The following is a 23,206-nucleotide window of genomic DNA, read 5'->3' as shown; positions in this document are numbered from 1 at the left end:
GGACTTTTTCTGTTGCTCTCTTTAAGAGCCGAATATTGAGGACTCCGGGTGGCCAAGGAATTACCGCCTGGCCTTGGAGGATCAGGAGAAACCCTCCGCGATGACACTTCAGGGTCGCCCGCCTCATGAGGCGGGGTGGCAGGGGGAGGTGTTTCGCTCTCCATCATCTTCGGAAGAAGGTCCCCCAAAGACGAACTCTGTCGAGAAGGGCTACGATCTGAACTACAAGATATAAGCTTCGGTTATTGTCTTCAAAAGTAAGGTAGGATATTTTCACTACTAAGTACTCTTCTCCCTGGTTATCCTCCTTCGCGGAGGCGCTCATTCCCCCAGTTGGGACAAGTAATGAGTGAGGCTCGCTTTCGGCCTCTTTATTCCCCCCTTTATCTTCCTTCGAGGGCACCTGATAAGGCGCCGGCTCCAGCATTCTGTCTAGTATTGGATTGGCCAAGCCCTCGGGAAGGGGGGCGGACACCTGATCATCTTCGCCTTTGTTATCCAGTCCTGGTCAAAGAGCGACTTTTCAGAATGATGTTATGATAAATAAGAGGAACAGCGTGTTCGGCCATGGAATTACTTACTTGGGTATCCGGGCGATTACAGCTCAGACCAGCATCCTCGGTGGTGTCCGGACACTATTTGTGGTCTGAAGAACAACTTGTACATCTCATCGAGCGTCATGCCGAGGAAGTGCTGAATGATTCGCGGTCCCTCCGGGTTGAACTCCCACAAATGGAGAGGTCTACGTTTGCAAGGCGGGACCTAGCGAACTAGCATGACATGCATCACCGTGACCAGGTTGACGTCTCTCTCAATGAGATCTCGGATGTGGCTCTGCAATATCGGCACATCCTTTACTGGACCCCAGTTTAGCCCCTCGCTGATCCATGACGTCAGTTGTGGTGGGGGGCCCGAGCGAAAGACAGGGACGGCTGCCCACTTGGCACTTCAGGGAGCTGTGATATAAAACCACTCCCGCTGCCACAAACTGGACACCTCTGGGAAGGAACCCTATGGCCATGGAGCATCAGCGCTTTTGCTTATTACGGCACCTCCGCACTCTGCGTGCCGCCCCTCGATCATCTTCGGCTTCACATTGAAGGTCTTGAGCCACAAGCCGAAGTGAGGGGTAATGCGGAGGAAGGCCTCACACACGAGGATGAACGACGAGATGTGAAGGAGGGAATCCGGGGCCAGATCGTGGAAATCCAGCCCATAATAGAACATGAGTCCCCTAACAAAGGGATCCAGAGTGAGGCCTAATCCTCGAAAGAAGTGAGAGACGAAAACAACACTCTCGTTGGGTTCGGGAGTGGGGATGACCTGCCCTCGGGCGGGCATCCTGTGCGAAATTTCGGCGGTCAGATATCTGGCCCCTCTCAGCTTCTTGATGTCCTCCTCTGTGACCGAGGAAGGCATCCACCGACCTTGGAGGTTGGATCTGGACATGGTTGAAGGTCCGAAGCGCTTGACCTGAGCCTGGGGTGTTAGAACTCGAGGTGGGGGAAGGATTCAATTGAGCGCGAGAGGAAAAGGGACAGGTCTTGGCCTCTTTATAAAGAGAGTGAATGTCAAGCGTCCTCCTCGCGGCCGTTTTGGACTCTCCTAAAATCGAGGAGTCATACCAATGGGCACGAGTGGGTTACCCACGTCCGTATTGATGAGAATCCCATAATAAGGGGGACACAGTCTGCTTCGACAAGACGTGTCAAGAAAACCGCCTCGCGATATGTGCGGTGCTGGTTGAGAAAAATGGTTCGAATAATGACCGGGCCATGATGTAACGTCGTGCTGTCAAAACACGTCAGCATATTAGATTTGTGAAAATATTATTCTCTCTACGGTGGTATGTGGAAATTATTTTGCAGGGCCGGACACTATCCTTGTGTTCAAAATCTTCCATGGAAGTATTCAGAGGAGGAACCCTCCTTGTAGTGCCGAAGGCAAAACTGTGTGCCGGACTCATTTTCATTGAAGCCTGGTTCAGGGGCTACTGAGGGAGTCCTAGATAAGGGGGTCTCCGGATAGCCGGACTATATCCTTTGGCCGGACTGTTGGACTATGAAGATACAAGATTGAAGACTTCGTCCCGTGTCCGGATGGGACTCTTCTTGGCGTGGAAGGCAAGCTAGGCAATACGGATATGTAGATCTCCTCCCTTGTAACCGACCTTGTGTAACCCTAGCCCCCTCCGGTGTCTATATAAACCGGAGGGTTTAGTCTGTAGAAAAACATACAATCATACCATAGGCTAGCTTCTAGGGTTTAGCCTCTACGATCTCGTGGTAGATCAACTCTTGTAATACTCATATCATCAAGAACAATCGAGCAGGACGTATGGTATTACCTCCATTAAGAGGGCCCGAACCTGGGTAAACATCGTGTCCCCTGCCTCCTGTTACCATCCGCCTTAGACGCATAGTTCGGGACCCCCTACCCGAGATCCGCCGGTTTTGACACCGACAAGGGGTGTTTGGAATATTCTTGGGGAAGAGTTATTTACATTTTTTGGGTCGGATTGGTTGCTTATTCTGCTGGATCAGCTGAATTCGACTATACGTGATCAAATTTCATTTATCTTTTGGAGAGCTTGGCATTTAATAAATGATTTAGTTTTTGGCAAGGGTTTGAAACTCATATCCGGCTCTATTTAATTTTCTGGATAGCTATTGGTCATCCTTCATCCTGCCACTTCACGACTCAGTTGGATTCCAATAACAAGGATACGGGGGTTGGATTAAGGGCTAACACTAATTATGAACGAAAGCATGAGGTGTGGCGGTCCCCAAATATTGAGTGTATAAAGATCAATGACGCTAACTCTATGGAGTGCATCAATGTTGCAAGCGTGGGGGTCATGGCCAGGAACTCCTCGGACGATGTCAATATATTTCTTCTTGGGATTTTATTGGGTTTTGTTCTAGTGTGGATGAAGTGGAGCTTCGGGCCTGCCTTGCCGGCTTCTATATCGGTATTATTCTTCACAGGTACGTTATTTTGAAAACTGGTTGTTCTTTTATGACATCTTTTCTTGCAAATGATACGCTTGATAGGTCCAACCTCATTGACCTGAAAAAGGGAAGTGAAGGCCTTCATGAATTTCTCGAAGACTTTAAGCTGTCTAAAATCGACCGTCGGGCAAATTTGGGTGGCATATGAGATTGCGAAATTTAGTTTCGGTGATAGATCAGACAGTGTAGTTCTTAATTATGTTCCGCCCTGCGCGGCGTATGTTGTAATGAAATATTGTAATAACTTGTTTTAATTAAGTAATTTATGGGATCATGTTTTCAAAAATAAATATGTATGCTATAAAAAATATACCATTAGAAACTCATTCAAATACGAATTCGATGATAAGTCACATTCGATGTATAAGAGGATGTATTTGATGCTTCTCAAAGGTTGAAGAAGACATCAAGGCAAGAAAATTACACAAATGATGAAGATGAAGTTTTGGTTTTGGCATGGGAGAGTCACATTCGATGCGGTCACCCAGGGACCAATATGGTGCAAAGCATTACATGATATCGAGTAAAGCTACAATCAAAATGTGAAGACATCGTCTAATCGGTCACTCGGGTGCATGATTCTTGAGTCTTGTAGCGGACGGGCAGGTTGTTTGCAACAAGTAGAGAATGTGCCTCCTAGTAATGCCGCAATTGATGAATATGTGAGTGCTCTTATCATATGTGTGCACAACTTGTTTATCATATTTTTGTAACTATCTTTGCTAATGAAAGCATCATCTTCCAATTGTGTGTCGTAGGACAAGTACTCTCAAGCGAGGTGCAAACAAATTGTCAAGACAAAAGGCACACAATTTGTCCTTCCACATTGTTGGGCATCGCTCAAAAACACTGAGAAAGTGGAAGACGAGGAATGGTGAGGCTCCACCGAAGAAACCAAGGTCAAGTACCACGTCATTTTCGGGGATTGAAGAAGATGATGATTATTATGATGAAAGGGGAGCTGGAAGTCCTACTCTAGGGTCAAGCAAGGGGCGAGCCGATGGGAGGAAGAGGGCAAAAGTGATGCTCAAGAGAAATGGTGAGATTGAGACCATGAGATACAAGATTGATGGGTTAATCAATGCAAATGAGATGGCGTCTCAAGCAATGCAGGCAAAGTTGGCGTTGGCGAATAAGAAGCAACAAGAGAAGATGGTGATGTGGCAAGTTATGAAAGAGAATGAGAAGCGCAAGGTTGACATGGAGGAGCGTAGGCTTCTTCTCGAGGAGAAGCGGCTGTGATGATGGACAAGGAGAATCAGCTCACGATGATGAATCCAAATGGATAGCCTTTTAGGAGATAAGGTGATCTTGCAATCTAGGATGCAATCCAGTGGCACACACTTGGGAGAAGGGAGTGGTACTGGCGGAATGCGATGATCTTTGTGTTTGAGAAATGTGCATGATGTTGCTTGTTGTTGAACTTCAGTTTTGGATGATGATTACCATGTTTTATCCATGCATTTTGACCTTATGCTATGTTTTGATGTTTGGTTTCTATCTATGACATGAAGTTCAATTAGAGTGTATGTTCACACACATAGGAGAACCACGAGAGGAAATGTTATAAAGGTTGTAATTTTAGGGTATCTGACTTCGCACACTTGCTCTAGAGCTTTTAAAAAAGTTAAGGGCCGGTTTTAAAAGACCAACCTTCAGGAAATCTGCTAGTTACTGTTAAGATCACATTTAGAAATGCAAAACAAGTAGAGCACGTAGCCAATTTGCAAACCGCACTTTGACCTCCTCTATTCCAAAATGGACGAATTTAACTATAAATACTTAGAAAAATGAGAAGATTGCCATCTGATAAGGCATTAACCAAGCAAATGCATTGCAGAACACGAAAGAACCGGTCAGCAACACTCCACTTTCGCCAGGTAAATAGTTGAAAGACATCGAGAGTATAAAAAGAGCCGAGGGAGAAACAACCTAACAGAAACATGTTGTCTGAGCTCACTGCAACAGTACAAAATCTAGTAGTAGTAACAATATTTACAGTTGCAAAGCAAAAGAACATATTATCAACGGTTTGGCGAGCCGACAAACATATTGGCAACCGAAACAGAAGAGTTATTTACATCTGCACAACTCAGAAAGCAACCAAATTATGTACAAAATTGGACCCATCCCCCCTGATCCCCTCCCTCGACCTTAGTCAATGTCTAAGCTAGGAGTTTACAAAATTTCCACCCGAGATGGAAAAGGTGTGGTGACTACAATCATGGTTCGTATATTAATTTATACTCCCTCCATTCCAAAATAGATGACCCAACTTTGCACTAAAGTTAATACAAAGTAGAGTCATCTATTTTGGAACGGAGGGAGTACATACTATAGAAGGGCTTTGACGCCACATACAACCTATCCTACAACTGTACAGCTGCACAGACGTATTAGAAACTCGAGTAAGAGCAGGCCAGCTGATGCCGATTGATTCTTCGGGTTAAGGATCTCTAGCAGTACAGAATTCTCACTTCACTGTACAAGTTTGCGGACAACCAGTTTGCTTCCATAAATAGATGATATATGCCACACAAGAATGAAGAGACCATAGCTAGGCAATCTCCTCCACACTGAAGTCTACGATTGAGAAGGCCCAGAGTATTTGTACGCAGATTCTTTCTTGTGTTCAGGATCAAGGCTGTGAAAAATAAGTTCAGTACACAAAGTAAGAACCAGGTACCAAGAATGATAGAAGTTGGGCTAAATTGCGGTGTGGCATGCATGCGGGAGGTAAACATGTTTGAAGCATATCAATCCTGCATACAACCTCAGATTCACTAATTCACTGACCAGCAGAACTCGAGCACATCATGTTAAATCAAGATAGAACTCAAGGGATTATTACCCAAAAATGTTACACAGCCAAACTGGTAATTACTGAGTTTAGTCAGATTACTTAGCAAGACCCTGGGTAACAAAATATTAGGAGTTCCTAGGATAAACATTTATCAAGATCCAAGAACCTTAAGACCCATATTCATTATTACATCAACAAATTGTAATTGTTAAAACAAATTTATATAAAGCAACTCAGCAACAGTTAGCTTGGTCAGTGCAAAACCAGGTAATACTGTGTGTGAAGGGACAAATCAGCTGCAATATTTTTCTTCCAGCCCGAAATATACTGTTAGGACTTCCACAAAATATCGAATGCATCCCTCACTTTTGTTCATTGGCCTCTCAACACTCCCATTATATTATCTTTGTTACTTGGTACGTAACTTTAAAAAGTACAACACTACTTGCCTCATAAAATTCAATTGCATAGTTCTTGTAGGGTTTATCTTCACCACAAATCAGTGTCTTACCAACAATACAAATATTTTATTTAGCAATTAAAGGAGACATAAAATACGGATTTTTATTTTATGTCTTTTGAAACGCTGCGTACAAAAGACCCAAAGTGGTCCCACCCTTCCCTGGACTCTGTGCAAGCGGGAGCTACGTGCACTGGGCTGCCCTTTTAGTGTTAAAATCTTAAGTGGCAAATGCAAGCAGTTTAGTACTGATTATACATGCGACTAAAGAGGAAATTGCGTACTTAACCACTTGACATACTACATAGAAGAAAATGATAGGAAACGACAGTTGGTTGCGGACAGACATGAACAAAATTTAAGAATTCAGGAAGACATGAACCAAACTAATAGCCCCTTATGGTGAATTGGAGATTGTAACTAATGGTGTATCCATAGACTGTTTTCCACTGATATTTGAAAACGAGCAAAAACTCACCTGTTCCTTAACCCAAGAAGTGCATAGTGCATAGCACGAGCGGAAGCTGATACTGGAGCTACTGCAGCAGCTGGAGCTCCACAGATTGCAGTAGCCAGTATTGATCCAGTGCTACCCCCACGATTATAAACCTTGATAGGATTCCCAATCAAAGCAGAAGCTGTCCTTCCAAGCCCATCAGTTAAACTTTCATAGGCCTGGACAAGTTTCATGTTAATCTTAATAACACTACGCAAGACATGAAAAGATTAAAGGCGTATGTAGGCTTGAGCACTACTCCAGTTCAGAGTAATTAACAGGAAGCAAGGTCTATTCCAAACAAACAAACAAAAATAAAGGGAAACAGCAATGCAGGTTCTGGAGATTGAATTATCTTTAACTGGCAGAAAAGGAGATGCTTTTATCATACAAATCAGACAAACTGAATACCTGCTTCAACCCTTGTTGTGCACCTTCAGGCTGGTTAGCTCTTATATTTTCTTTGGGTTTTTTTGCTTCACGTGAGGTTAAAGGCGGTGGAACAGCTGTAAGGGCACGCTCTGTCTTCAAAAGCATATCATGAGCTCCCGCTGCCAAATGGACACCAAGGCCTACAGCTTCGATGGATACACTTCTGATGAAAGCAACAGCACCTGCCAAACAGCGTGTAAGAATCATCCTAATTTGTAACCACTCATGTCATCATTCAACTACTGTTTAATAATACTGTACCATCACATATTACTAACACTCCAACAGAAATGTTAGCTAATTACTGATATCGGTGTCATGTACAGTATAGAACCAGATTACCTCTTTGCATTCCCTTGAGCAACTTCCGGTCCTTCTTGTAGCTTTTGATTGGTAAGGAAACCAATTTCTTAGTGCCTGAACCGACGGCAACTAATGACTTTATAGGAGGAAGTCCTTTTAACACTTTATGGACCTGCACAAGCAGCATATTGTGAATTCAGGTGCGAACAGGAATTCTTGTGTAAGACAAGGCAGATTTACAATATTCTCTATGCTTTCGCGTGGAGAAGTGTATATTTAATCTCCTTTTCTTTCTGATATTGCTTGTATTAAATATGTATGTTTTTGTGTGCATAAAACAACAAGCATGTCTCAATGTACAGTCGTGCATGGAGAGATCAGAACCTGATTCTTCGAGATGTCCTCCAGCCACTCTGCAGCTACTGTTTCACATATACTATTCCACCCATAAACACCCATTGCAGAAACATTCTTAAGCTTTAAATCGATTCCCTGCACGCAAAAAAAAAATCATCGTCAGTGTTGCCTATTGATCTTAAGATAATCAGCAGTGAACTGACTACTATGAAGTATTTTCCTTTTTCAACAACGAATTACCTTCCATGGAAGGATGTTGAGAAGCTCTGCGTAATTTCCTTTACCTAGTGCAATAGGATCAAACTGGCGAGGAATATAATTGATATGCAGAACCAGAGGCTTCACATCGAATTTCTGGCACCACAGAAAAAGAAGATCAGATTCAACAAATGTTTACTGAAGACTAACAGATCCCAGCTCGCTGCTGCCTACCAGTGCAAATAAGATGAGAAAGAAAAAGAATTTGATGACTGTTCATGCACACATTTCAAAATTTTGAATATGTCAGGTTAAATAGGTGCAAAGAGTTCTTATGTGCCCAATCAAGTCCCACGATTAAGAGGAAAACAAGAATCGGTAAATCCAAAATACCTGGAAAAAGGGAAGTAATGCCTCATCCACAATTGTAGTGCTTCCGTAGGTTGTGCTGTCCATACCAACAATCTCATTTTCACAAGGCACATGAGGGTTGTTGTTACTTGAGTCATTCTGGAAGAAACTGATGAGGAAGTTCAGTTGCCCTTGATCAAGATGCAATTGAAGAGGCAAAATCTCAAGGCATAACCTGAAGAAGGATGCAAGAGAAGAGGGTCAGACGACAAACTGAGAGAGCATAAAAAGTGTCAGAAAGGAGAAGGTGAAAAAAAGCCAGCACTATTCTTGCAGACTGCAATTTAAGATTCAAACAGACACAAATTAGTGGCAAGAACAAAGGTGTAAAGAGCAAGAATGCATAAACAGCCAACCATACCGTACAAGCACAAATCATGAATATGGATCTGCCATACAAAATTTTCTTCAGAACTCCCATGTCATTAACATAAGCAAACCTAATACTGGAATAGGATGAAAACAACTATTGCACCAGGATACGGTTACTACATGAAACTATGTCTCTGCTATTTAACTGTGCAAACCCCATATTCCATATACCCCTCAAAACTGAGGCAAAAAGATAAATTAGTCAAGTACATTAAGACTTAGTCTTGCAATGTTCTGAAACCAATATATAGCTTATTTTTTACTACAATCTACCAGGTCTTCTATGTATGGATGGATGATGTAGATAGGATATCCTTACAGTAATCTTTATCTTTAACCAATTGAAGCTATATAGCATCAAGCGAACACAGTACAGAGTATAAGAAACAAGCAGGTATCTTTTCCAATAGATTAATCCACTGTGTGTGCAACTTAATGCTGTATATACCTGTAGTCTTCTAGAGGAGCCTGTGGTTCAGGTCTTACAGACTCTAGTTCTAACTTGAATGCAGTTGAGCAAGATTCTCTTGGGTAATCCTTTGAGTTGTAGCATCCAAGAACCTATTAAAATGAATGATAGAAGTTAAAAGGCGTTAATCGATGATGAAAGCAAGTGCTCAATGAAATTTATAGAAAGAAAAAGGAATATGTACCATTTTCCATGGAGCATGCATATTTTGGTCACAAAGATTTAGGTCCTGTGCGGAGATGGATAACCTAGAAACAGAAACGGCCCCATCTGGATACATATCAAATTGCACACCGAGTCCTGACACGATGAATTCCAAAGAAGAACTCCTATCCCTTCCATTTGAGCATGGGTGGCTAGTTGAATCATTGTGAGCCAATGGCCAGTCATCACCAGCATACATTCGCCACTTAACATCTATATCATGAATAAGAATCTTGCCTTTCAGATTGCAAGATTCATCAGAATTCAAGCTGCAAACAGCAGGCTTGCCTTCTTGTTGGAACACATGTTCTCCATGTGGGCAGTTCCTTTTGTAAACATGGTTTTCAACTATCGTCAAGGGGCTATTGTTGTACCATCCACCATCATCACAGTCCATGGTTTTACGAGCATCATCACCAGATGACTGATGGTTTACATTACAAGGAGATGATGACAATGATGAATTGAGAAGATCAGGCATATAATAAGAGTCAATGATCTGCTCAGGACAGGAATTCTGCTTAATTGGTATTTGGGCAGTATTCGCTTCTGGGGTGACTATGTGTGAAACACCGACATCAGCTGCCTCAGGGTTAGCCATATTCATCTCATATTCAGCGTTCATTTCACTGCTGCTCAATGAGTTATGACAATTTTTGTCCCAAAAATTGTAGTCTGTGTAGGCCTGGTCAGTGTAAAAAGCATCCTCAATTATGTCATCAAGCAGACCATCTGACTTGCACTCTCCAGAATCTGCCAAGTTGTCAGTGCTCTCTGACATATCTGATGCATCACTGGGCATATTTTGTGCGTTTGCCTGTTGGACAATATTCCACCTAGATTGAAGATGAGCTAAAGCGTCCCGCATATCCGGAGCATATAGCTTTTGTAGTTGGGAAACCAAACGAACAAGACCATGTGTTGTATCACGACATGTCCCAATATCAAATTGTGACTCGGATATTGCAAGTTTCCAAAAGGAAGTATCAGTTCTTAGAGCAGCTTCAATGAATGTGTTATGGCCAATCTTAGCATAGCCCAATTGACGAAGGTAATCAACATCATAACCACAAGTGACATTTTTGGAACCAGACGATTCACAAATGAGAAGCCCGAGATCTCGCAGTTGGATATCAAAATCAGTAGCTGCAGAATCTGATGCAGATTTATTGTGAAGTTTAAATGATGATGCAGCTAAAAGGCATGAGAAAAACTTGCAGTCCGGAGCGTCAGCATTGAATGAGGAATTTTTCAGGTGAGGTTCATAGCTCAGAGCAACATCGGTTAACTCAAGAAAAAAAGAGGACCAAAATGGTTCACCAGCCTGTGAATTATTTGTGCTACTACTGTTATTGGGTTGTTCAGTTCCACTTGAACCTGAAGTGAACAGCGAAGATATTCCACTGATCCAATCCATACGTCCACCAGGTGCCACAATTGTCCCAGAACGAACATTGACAGAAGTATAATTCTCTTGTAGGTTTGGGTTCCTGATGTGGGTCACGGAACATCCAGCAGTACCAAAAGACAATACATTGTTACCTTCACCATCACCCCGCCTGCTAGCGGAATCCTTGCAAATAACTAGAAGAAAATCTTTGCTTTCTTCACAGGTTTTATCATCTGTACCGGTAACCGAACCCCAAAGCTCACCTTCACCATGATTCACCCAAAGAAAACTGGTATTGTTGACCCCACCAACATTAGAGAAGGAGCACAGAGACAATTTTGAAACAGATAACTTGAGACGATTCCAAGAACCTTCTAGTTCTGTCTGCAACGATGGACCAACTTCCACAGTTTCATCCAACTCAGTACAAATATCCAACATGCTGCATTCAAAAATGACAGATGTTTGAATGGCAATTTCGTTGTTTTTGTCCTTGCCATTTTCAGAACTGCCTGGTGCTCCATCTGAAAGCCCATTGAGTACGTGATCTAGCAGCTGATTAAGTAGTCCACAATCCTTCTTATTGAGATGAACCGAAACATGAGGAAGTTGAACATGTAGCAAGAATTCAGTGCTCCGAATGAGTTCCTGGCGAATACTGACACTTGACTCTACAAGATCTTGTGAAGTTGTAGAAGAGGCAACGCCGACCCATTTGTTATTTTCTTTCTGAGTAATCTTCTGATCATGTAGGCTCGGCAAACTCCAAACTTTGTTCACCATCTCAGGGCAAGTTACAGGGTGGTTTTTTCGGATCATTCTAATGCTGGAGTCATTATAATCGGATCTAGTCACAGATAAAATCTTCAGAGCAGAGAAAGTTTGCCTACTCAAAGCACATATACCATCCAATGCACTGGAGGGTTTAACCAAGTAGATGTCAAAGTTCCCGGTAGCCAAATGGAGTGAAGTAGATTGTGTGCTTGGATGAACATCATTAAACCTTTCATTTCGAAGTGGGGAAGAGGCTTCTGCTGAGTTATGAGATGTTGTGTGGTCGATGACAAGGAACTTATCCAGGATGGACGGGCGACTTAAATCCCATGAGGGCTCAGAAGGAAAGCAAAAGACGATTCTTGCATGTGATGGAGCTATTTGAACCTTCAGAGAGTCGCTTGAGGAAGTATTAGCCAGTTTGCTGTTTCTTTCGTCCCCATCCCTATTAAGTCTATGCTCTCCATGAAACACATCAGACTCGACTTTACTGATAAAATTCAGTATCATGTATACTGTATGGAAGTGCACCCACAAAGTCAAAGGAGCCAAATATATAGACAGTGAAGTTGTGCTTACTGAGTTGCCATCTTGATCTGTGCTACTGACATCATAATGGAATGTGGACTCACCAAATGTTTTTAGCAGCTCAACCTTAATGAATTTTTCTGAACGGCGGGAAGAGCTTCCAGCTGTTTCCACCCAATAATCTTGAGCAGCACATGGGAATTGAGGGAGAGCAGCTTGAACTTCTCTACAGAAATTATTATTTAAGAAAGCAGTGCCAAGGTGTGGGTGATTTGAATCATGGTTAGTACTGTAGTATTCGTCAAGCTTCATGTGAGCAATCAATGCCTTGAACCCTAATTTTTTGGGATATGTCTGCGGACATCAGAAGAAAAAAATCAGTATCAAGCTATAAGACTTCAACAATGCATGAACTCAGAACAAGTGCTGCAGAGGAAAACAATACCTCGAGTTCAAGATGAATGTTCTGACACTTGGCTTCAAGATGATGCATATTTAAGCTGGAAGCAGTAGCAGGATACATCATCGATTGTTCAAACTGCGGGGGGGAGGAAAGGCAGCTCGAGAACATTTCGGAATTTCTCATATCATTGACGAGACTGACAGGAACACTGGAATCGCCAGTATCCATTTCATCACTGAACAAGAGAATAACAGATATCTCAGCGATGGAAGCCCGTAACGTTTTCTCAATCGGCGGTTCTGTTAGAATGAAAAGGAAAACAAGTCCTGAGATTTAGAAGATCAGACGATAATTAACTGGAAAAAAAGAAATAACACATTACAGCCACTTGGTTCGATTCAATACTGGAACACATTCGATGGTGTTTTACATGCTCACAATGCTATAGCTTATAGCCATGGCAAGAGAATGGGGAGAAGCTATTATACAAAGTCACGCCTGTGGTGGAACTCATAGGTGTGGATACCAGCACGGAATGTTCTTAGAGCATCATATACATCTGCTGTTATTAACAAGTCAACATAATGTATCCATGTTTTTTACCAGGATGTTTCATTTGCATGCTGACTAACAGTCGGTGTAACATTTTTCCTTAGAAGTGTGAAACACTATGAACTTAGCATGGATGGCATTCAGAGTGAGCCAAGTTATTCAAGATAAATGAGGGCATGTTTGGTTCATGACTAACTTTGCCACAACTAACCAAGGCAAATGTGGCTGCCACAAAAAGTGTGGCGAACAAAATAGCCATCACATGTGTGGTGATTTGGCAAAAAACCAAGCCTATGGCATGTGGACCATATGGCTAAAAAAGCGTGGCTATGAACCAACACATGCATAAGGTGTTGTGGCACGACTAAGGTTAGGTGTGGCAACCTTAGGCTGCAAAGTACAAACTACGCCCTGAATCTGCAAGAAAGTGTGTCATAAGAAAAACTCGATTATGGAAGTCAATGTTATCGCGTTTATTGCTATCCACTGTTCATACAACACAAACAAATTAAATATAAAGCATAAATCCATAACAAAATAAGCATTATATACCTTTAGGGACTTGATCTGATCCAGAAGCTAAAGTGGATGCAAAAGTAATTGCGTTGAATACTGAACACGTCCAGTCCCATATGCCGCTATTTCCTAAATTAGTCTGGGAGTTCCTCAGTTCTTCAAAACATTCAAAGAACTGATCAATGCTGTCAAAGATAAGAACGAATCAGTAATCCACTTAGGCTAGTCCAAATCTTGCTTTCTTTTTTGGCTCAAATGACCTGCTTCTCTTAATAAATGTAAATGCAAACACATGTAGCAAGAGATAGACTCTTACTGTCTTACAGGATAACAACGTAAATAAAGACAAAGCAAAGGAAAAGATATGCTAGTCAATGAAGAGTTCTAGTACATTTGGTCACCGAAACCCCAGGCAACATACTAATTGCAGAGAACTATTCTCTAGCCCAATGGGCAGTGATACTTGGTAAGTTGCAACTATAAGACAACAGAACATCTAAAAGACAGCTGAAGTGAAGGACAGGACAGGAACAACAAGTGCATGCTGCAATGACCACTATTAACTGCAACTCCCAAAGCATGCACATTATAGTTCAAATTGATGATCAAAAATTATATGTAAAATCATACATCTGGTCGGTCATTCATAAGCCAAAGAAATGGATGCAATATGACATAGTAACAACATATTTTAATCTTTTCTACAATGATCTCATAACAGCTATGTCAAACATATACTTCTTTAAGGGATTAATCATTAATCATGTGAAGTAAATTGGAAGCTGATGGAAACACGGGTACAACGAATGTCATTAGGAAAGAAACAAACCTTTCGTCACAATCTGAATCAGGGTCACCTTGATCCTCGTGGACAACGAGCTCCGGAATCCAGTCTTGAATAACATGTGCCTTAGTTAGGAAAGAATCCTGATATTTGTCTTGCCTGTTTTGTGAAAGTGCAATCTGGTCTGTGTCTTCCCTCCGGATCGTCACTGAGTCTGAACCTGATTTCAAAGTGCTTAAGGCAGATCTGGAGGTGCTCAAGGACATATCTGCCGTATTATGGGGACGAATCTGTTCACGTGCTTGATTCCTATGGAGAGAATCCCACACATCCATGAACCACTGGATACTGCTGATTTGTAACAGCAATTCTAATGAATCAACAGATACATCCGCGTCGATTTTCTTAAGGTTCAAGCATCCATTACTCCACGGGATGCTTAAGTTCAATGTCCCTGAGAATCCACCAATAGGACCTGTCAAGACCGAGGTAGTACTATGACCTGATGAGATGTCAGCTGTTGCCTTATCCAAATCATTCTGAAGAAGTACATCAACATCATCCATTTTCAAGAACTCGATCACCGCCTCATGGAACGTTACGAAATTATTCAGCTTGACAAGACCATCTGTTGAAAGATTAGTTCCAAATTCTATCTCTTTAACCCGGAAAACTAGCGATCGATTAAATTCTGAGATCTTGCTATCCAAAATGGTCTGAGGATCAAATACAACATATGTATTTTTAAACTTGATTTTGAAGTTTGTAAGAAACCACTTGACAGCATTGGCTATTCTCTTGACACCCTCATCCACATCTCGAGATGCAGATGTAGAACAGTGTTTCTCAGATTCATTTCTTTTGGTGTTGACTGATGTCTGTGTGGAACTACTATTACCAGAAACAGAGCATTCAGCATCTACAGGTGGAATTTCACTAGCAACGGATGGAGCGAGCACAAGCTCCAAGTCTTCCACTACGATCTCACAACTCTTTAACTGTAGAGGAAATTTAACCAGCAGAGATTTTATTGATCCTTCTTTCACCATGATAGATAATCCTAATAGCTGAAATGGAGAAGGATATTAACTTTAAAAATCTGAAGTAAAGGCCCAATTGAACAGTTCAAAATATAACAAACTACAAATTCAGATGCACCGGTTTCATATTTACAGTTTTACGATCATCGTGAATCAGAAGAATTTGAAATGTAAGTTTTCACAGTGGGTGGTGGGAGGAGCATGCCCATAAGATCTTTATATGCTAAGCAGTAAGTATCACAACAAATCGGGTGTCGGGTTGGTAGAAAAGGATTAAACACTGAACTGTAGATGCTTGAAGATTATCATCCAGCTTAATACCCTAACTGACAGTTGCGCAGCATATGATTCCAAATGCTCCATTCAGTTCATTGTGACAATATTTAAAGTAAATATGATTCAAATGCAGGAACTGCTGACAGGGACCAACACCCTACTGCTTCTCCCAAACCCTAATACTCCAGCTTGATCGTACACTTCCAGATGCAAACTGCACTCCAATAGTCCTACTAAACTAACGAAAAACTCACCAGCCTGATTAGTGAAAACGACACCTTCCCCCGCCAATCCTTTGCCCCTGATATTCGCAAAAACCTGTCCGAAATTCTAACAAAACCGAGCCTATACACGTCGCCCCCAGTGTCCAATTGCAACCAAAATCAGAGGAAACTGATTTGGTCATCCCACCCCCACCACCCCACCCTACAGTCAACCTGTCTATCATCACGCCACAATTCGATTCCCCTCAGCACGCGGGGACGACCAATCGCGACGGGACGCACCCGAAAATCCGATTCCGCCGCGCCCGATCGAACACGGAAAAAAGGCAACCTAAACCCACACGGGACAGGGACGAAATCGCGAAGGGGCGGGCGAGGCGATAGGCGTGACGCACCTGGCTGTTGATGTAGTCGGCGTTGAGCGCGAGGTCGGTGAGCTCGAGCGTGCCGCGGGTGAGCTGCAGGTCGAGCTGGTCGAGGTCGAGCTCGCCGAGGAACAGATCCCCGAGCCCCTTCTTCAGCACCGCCTTGCACATCCGCTTCATCACGGCCCCCACCGAGAACCCCCGCAGCAGCCCCATCCCGCCCCTCCCGCCCGCGGCGAGCGCGAATCCGAGGCGCCCGCGCGGGGCCGGCCGGCGCGTGGCGGGGGTGGGGTCGCCGGAGACGGCCGGGGGACGGAAGGAAGCGAGGGCGTCCGGGGAGGGGGGTTGCTTCGTTGGTGTGCCAAGTTTTTTCGGATTAAACCTTGCGGGGGGGCGAGTTGTTGCGTCCAGAACCCCGGGAAGGTCGGGTAATTACGTTTATATGCGCCGCCTTCAGGTCCGTGTCCCCGTCCCGTGGGCCAGCCGGAGCGCATTAAACAACTTGTAGGGAGATTCGATTTGTTTTCTTCTACACTTTGTAGTCCGTATCTTGTTTTGGCTTAAAGTTTGTATAGGATTATACTTTGCTGTTGTTTATTTATTCATCATTAGTATTATACTCCTTCCGACCCAAAATAATTGTTGCAGCTTTTTCTTCTTAATAAAATATGAGACACGCTTTGACTTTTATGGTCTTCATAATATAAAAAAAGATTGCGATGAAAAGTAGGGTATTTATTCCAGATTCTCAGGATTACAATCGTTCATAATATAATTATGATTATGATTTATTGTATGTTCACTAAATTAGCACTCCCTCCGTAGCTTGAGACACTTTTTTTTTTGAAAAAGAAGGTGGCAGGCTGCCGACCTTATATTTCAAAACAGGCCAGAGCCTGATGAAGTAACAAGTATCAGTACAAGTACAGCTTGTTTGGTGCACCAAGGTGCAACATACAAGCAGGCTGAAAGAAGAAAAGAGGAAGGAAGAGGAAGAGGAAGGGAGGGGAGAAGGATTACATCATTCGTTTACACACTATGCAGCAGCTTTTGTCTCCAAACTTGGAGAACCTCCCTGGTGCGCTGATTTTGAGTTCTGAAACTCCAAAGACGGAGCATGTCTGCTGCATAAAGGCATGTGTATGTTACAGACCAGATTTTGGAGTTGAAGACTCTGTCATTCCTAGCATGCCACAAGGCAATAGCACAAGCCGCGAAAGCCACATTCCATTTGTGCCTGAAACTGATCTGGTGGTGTGCTTGCTCCACAAAAGAAAGAACATTAGTAGCCGAGCAAGCCAGAACGTCCAGCTCCATCTTGCCCCAAAGAACGCTGGCAGGTGCACAGCGTAGTAGTAAGTGATCGATTGACTCAACAGCGGGGCAACTGTCACAATGTGCAAACGGGGCAGCCTCCGACCAACCTTTCTTTACCATGTTATCCTTAGTGTTTAGGCGGCGACGGAAAGCAAGCCATAGGAAGATTCTGTGCTTGAGGGGATCACCACATCCCAAACCCAAGTGTGAAAAGTTGTCAAAACCCCTCGGAAGGTGAGTAGCCTGTAGAAGTATCCAGTACAAAGCTGTCCTGAGCTCACAGAAGCAGACCGTTTGTCCTCATGCAGTAAGTTTGGAGCAATGCCCAGCAACAAACCCTGCAGGGCAGCTAGCTCAGTTGAGGCCGTTTGTGAGAGATTAGGGTGGAGCTGAATAGCCCACGAACCATTAGAATGTTGTGATTGTACTGAGCAAGTTGGCTGTGCCGCGAAGGAATACAGCGTCGGGAAGAGCTGGCATAAACGGCCCACTTCTAGCCATTGGTCCTTCCAGAAGGAAATCAAAAGCCCAGACCCCAGAACACATTTAGAGGAGTTGATGACCATAGGAACGAGATCTCTGAACCCTTTCCAGATGGTAGTGTCTCTGCTACTAGCACGTTGTGGAAGAACAGCCCGGCAGTAATGTGTGGTCATCCTTTAGCAGCAGCTTGAAAGTCTTGTAAAACTCGTTGGTGAAACCGTCAGGTCCCGGGCTTCTGTTATTGGGTGAGCCACTGATGGCTTGCACGATTTCAGCCCAGGAAAACCGTGCCGTCAGGGCAGATAAATCAAGCGGAGTGTATAGGGAGTGCACATCCATTGTGTTCAAGGAGGGGGCAGGCTGTCCCAAGATTGCTTTAAAGTACTCTGTGGCCAAACTGAGTTTTTGACCATTCTGGAAATGCTCCACCCCATTGTGCACAAGCACTTTAATCTTATTACGCCGGGCCTGACAGTTGGCTGCAGCATGAAAGAACTGGGTGCTCTCATCTCCAGAGACACACCACCACACCTTGGCCCGGCGCCGGCAAAACGCAGTCTGCCAGAGTATCAGCTGTTCGGCCTTGGCATTGGCAAAAGTTGTTCGGCCTTGGCATTGAGACACTTATTTTAAGACGGAAAGAGTATAAGTATACATGAAATAAAACTGCTTTGCAAGACAAATACAGCGTTAGGAGTTATACATATTCAATCTATGTATTTTTATATGTATTATAGTTAAAGTTATGCATCAAAGACCATATAAAGTAAACGCGTCATACATTTTGGAAAGAAGAGATTTCAATTATACTATATCGTTCTGAACATGGTAACCTCTTGCATACATTTATTAGCTAACTCGCTTTGCTGAACAGAATAGAAAAGAAGACATTTGATTTAGTGAACAACTTATTTCCATGGTTCACCAGGATGGTCGAGGAAGATGGATTTTTCCAACACATAACCGTGTCTAAAATTTCAATGTTAGGGTTGATTGCTTAGTAACCTCCCACTCTGCCAACTTGCCAAGCAAATCAGCAGCCCATAACCATCAATATCTTAGTGTAATGAACCATTAGATGTGCTAGTATTATGATACTATCTAACTTTACCTGTCAATTTAACCAACAAAAATGTAGGTTATGTGCCACACAAGTTATACCGTTGAAATCCTATTTGAAAATGGGTTTTAGTGGTATAATTTTAAGTCACATAGCTTATATATTGCTGGACTAGTGTTACTATTCATCATACAGGGTGCAGAATAAGTTATTCTTCACCCGAGGTAATCTTACGATCATTTCATAATTAAATTACATTTAGAATTCAAATAGTTACATTCCTATTGATTCACTATGTAAAATTTGACATAAGAAAATAAAAATATAGGTCATAAGACAAGAAAAATTGTAGTTTATGTGTATTTTAGACTATGTTTTTACGTTTGTAATTTTACATAACATAAAATATTTTTTACGGCGATTATATATTTTCTTACGGTCTCTTTTTACGTCGGAAATAAGACAAAACTTACGGAATGTAAAATTACGATGCATTGATGGTAAAATAGAGGGGGTGAGAAATAACTATTCCTCAACCAGGGTGACGAATAGCGTGACCCTATATATATATATATATATATATATATATATATATATATATATATATATATATATTCTAACCTTAATCACTGAAATGAAGGTAGTAAACACTAATATATGCACATATATTTTCGCAAAAAAACATATGCACATATCTTCTCTTCTCCATTCATATATCTTTGACCTACGTCTTTGTGTTTTTTGTTAGATTTATCCTCAACTAGCACCAGGTATAAATCATAAGGAATGCGACGTAGTTGATTTATCTTGCATTCAATGCCAAGCCTTTTACCTCTGACTTTTTGCCTTGCCAACAAATCTCTTAGTAGTGGCAAAGTCAATTGTCTTACTCATTGCATTTCTTCGGCATTTTGAGATGTCGATGCTCCACGGGCAAAGTACTCTCCCTCCGTCGAAGGATTATGCTGCCGTGCAATTCCATGCTTCACTCGCGGCTAGACTCCGCATCTACACGAATAGGGTGCTCCGCTGCATCTCCCTGGTTGCAACACAATATACTTTGTTCAACGAAGATGGATGCGCGTGGATGATGTGGACACGTTTTGTGATGTTTAGTATAGGAAATCTATACTACAATAGTTTCATCTACAATGGGATGGTTTAGTTCCTTGTTATACTATGAGTAGTGTTAATGAGAAGGGGTTTAAAGTTTGGGAAAAAAACTGCTTGTTTGGATAGGTAGAATTTACTAAAATAGTTTCCTCTAATCATGTTTAAGGGGATAACTATGTTGTTTGGTTAGCCTAACCAATCAAGATAAGAAAATTTTGTTTTCGTAAAACCGGAAAAGACAGTTTTTGGAATAAAAAAAATATTGGTCAGTTTTGTGTAAACTCGTTTAGCATATGTCACACTCGACTTAAACGCATCGGCATAGTGTGCATCGTACGCACCACGGTCTTGTACTCATATGTAGTGTGCGGCATCGAGGCCATACCGCTGGGGAGGACACGTGGTTGGAGGACGCCGACAATGCTCTTGTCGACACCATCTACCGCACGTGCATCATCTACAGGTTCTTCATCGGCCTTGAGATGAACCTCTGCACATACGCCATAACCTGTGTCGATTCCTCTGCTCGTCTGTGGCAGCTCCGCCATAAGCCCCATGTGTCCATGGGAAGTGCCCCATCATCGGCCGCGTGCAGAGTTCTCGAGGTCGGCCCGACGGGAGGCGAGCAGTACCGTTGGAAACCGAGGCTGGAGCGTGAACAATTTCGCCAACTCGGAAAAAGACTGGGTGTGTGAGATAGAGAGTCACGGCAGGTACCAAACAAATATTTCTATTTTACACTTGCACATTCAAACATGCTTTCTTATAGACTGGTTATTCGTAAATAATCAGTAAAGCCTATTTTGCTAACAATCAAAACTTTATATTATACGGCTGGCAATCCAGACCCCCCCCCCCCCCCCCCCCACACACACACACACAAAAACGTAATCGAGTGGAACTCCCTTGTGACAGTAAACATGCTACAAACACAAGAGCTGACCCGATCTATCTACTCCTAGATCATGAAGGAAATCAAGTATCTTGTGTCTCTTTGTGATTCTTATATTACTCATATTAGCCGTTCTTAGGATGGTAGCATTGCTAGCTCTGCTTGATTGGAAAGTAGAACGTACTATGACCTTGGACTGGCTCTGGTCCTCCAAATGCAGTCGATTTCAAGGGCTGATTGTAGTGGCATTGTGACTGGGTAATACTCCCTCCGTTTCACAATACATGCCTTTCATTTGTCAAAATATAAATATATCTAAACATATTTTAGTATATAGGTACATCCATTTTTGAACAAATAAAAGTCAAGTATTTTAGAACGGAGGGAATACAAGTGTTCCATCCAGAAAAAATAAATCTAGACAACCACTACGAAAAGACAAACAACACAAGAGCCCTGTGCTCGCATCTCGCTGGGCGCCAAGCCTTTTCAGCGCAAAGGGATGGGATCTGATGAGGTGGCCCTTTTTCTATACCGTGCGGGCGAAGTATTCCGCGTCGCGCTCGCAACGGTAGCCGCCGGCTCCGCGCTACACGGCCGGGCCGCTCCTTTTTCTAGTCTCGACGACGGGCACCGCCATGGGCCCTAGGCGTGGGCCCACCCAAGTATTCGTGTTGTCGTTTGCCTGCACGTATGCGCGACGGGAACCGATCAGAACTGCAAATCTGCACATACCAAACCGCAGTAGAGTTTCTCAAAAGGAAAGCTACCGACGTCAGCAATATATCTATTGTAGAGTAAGCGTCACTGCTGGGCTTAGCAACGTGATGAACACTGGTACTCGGACGGATCGGCACGTCAACAAATGATTAATCGTGTCGGCCTGTACATACACACATACTCCAGTGATTTTGACGCCGTTAATAATTAGACAGCCATACGTTTGTTCTCGGGTGTCCGATTAAAAGATGTGGGTATTTTACATGAGTTTTTTTTTTTGAGTTGTGTTTTACATGAGTTGTACCATGAGCCGACGTGGCAGATGGGGCATCAATCCAACATGTAGCGTTGACCATGGCCTTAGGCTGGTCATAGTGGAGAGTAATTATACTAGTGTCATATACTTCCTCCGTTCCTAAATATTTGTCTTTCTAGACATTTCAAATGACTACTACATACGGATGTATGTAGACATATTTTAGAGTGTAGATTCACTCATTTTGCTTCGTATGTAGTCACTTGTTGAAATACCTAGAAAGACAAGTATTTAGGAACGGATGGAGTATACGACACTAGTCTAAGTTACTACATTCATAGTGCAAAGTATAACACAGTAGTAGTGTCATAGAAGACTTCATTAATTAACTTATAGACTCATCTTGTCTTGAAAAGCACTATGTTACAATAAGCAAAAATTTCTCAAAGTGCGCTATGTTACTTGTTAAGTTACTCCCGTGGTCGACGAAGTAATGTACCGATGGAGGAAAGCTCTCGACTTTTACATCCAACGATGCATGCAACCATTCTTATGAAGATCAGAAAACTAAATTTGTGTTGCACATATTATGTTATCTAGTGATGCAGGCAGCCATTTTTTTCCTAGGACAGGAACCCTATGCCACCCCCCCTCTTATTTTGTACTCCACTTTTGAAACAAATACATTTGTCCGTAGGATTAAAAAAGTATGGAGGAAATCTTGAGCCTTGACTCGTTTCTCTCTCTCCATAATCATGTACTGTATCATTAATTTGTGAAGCATCAAATCGTCACAATCAAACAACTTCTCTTCTGCATTAAAGAATTTGTAAGGATTTTAGCTTGACACACCACATGTGAAGTCGCTCATCTTATTTTCTACGTATCTCCGTGATGTTCTATTCTGCCATTCCAAACAGACCCTAAATCCAACCCACCCGGGACCTACCCAACATGGCTGTCAAGTGAGTCAAGTCCTGCCGGTTATAACCCATTC

The 23,206-nt window shown here is 42.6% G+C and overlaps 1 protein-coding gene across 1 annotated transcript; it reads right to left on the bottom strand.

The window, feature by feature from the left end:
* Positions 1-4,918: 4,918 nt before the first annotated feature.
* LOC125518365 (autophagy 2) lies at positions 4,919-16,771 on the bottom strand. Its single transcript, XM_048683236.2, has 13 exons — positions 16,399-16,771; positions 14,509-15,530; positions 13,716-13,864; positions 12,654-12,910; positions 9,497-12,562; positions 9,292-9,404; positions 8,454-8,646; positions 8,103-8,216; positions 7,890-7,997; positions 7,545-7,677; positions 7,182-7,384; positions 6,753-6,949; positions 4,919-5,655 (listed from the first exon to the last, which is right to left on the bottom strand). Exons 1-13 carry the CDS (start codon positions 16,582-16,584, stop codon positions 5,595-5,597), a joined length of 5,802 nt encoding a protein of 1,933 aa, XP_048539193.2. The 5' UTR covers positions 16,585-16,771; the 3' UTR covers positions 4,919-5,594.
* Between the last annotated feature and the right edge of the window lie 6,435 nt (positions 16,772-23,206).

This window comes from Triticum urartu, chromosome 7A (genome assembly GCF_056163025.1).
Source record: "Triticum urartu cultivar PI428250 chromosome 7A, HENAU_Tu73, whole genome shotgun sequence".
Classification (NCBI taxonomy): domain Eukaryota; kingdom Viridiplantae; phylum Streptophyta; class Magnoliopsida; order Poales; family Poaceae; genus Triticum; species Triticum urartu.
This window is presented reverse-complemented; position numbering and strand designations above follow the sequence as displayed.

Bases quoted from the DNA above. Each gene is read 5' to 3' on its own strand.
- LOC125518365 (XM_048683236.2), bottom strand. From the start codon at position 16,584: ATGGGGCTGCTGCGGGGGTTCTCGGTGGGGGCCGTGATGAAGCGGATG. The intron at 13,865-14,508 runs GTTTGTTTCTTT...TATCTTTGACAG, and splicing joins GATTCAGATTGTGACGAAAG to CATTGATCAGTTCTTTGAAT. The intron at 8,647-9,291 runs GTATATACAGCA...ATCCTTCTTCAG, and splicing joins GCTCCTCTAGAAGACTACAG to GTTATGCCTTGAGATTTTGC.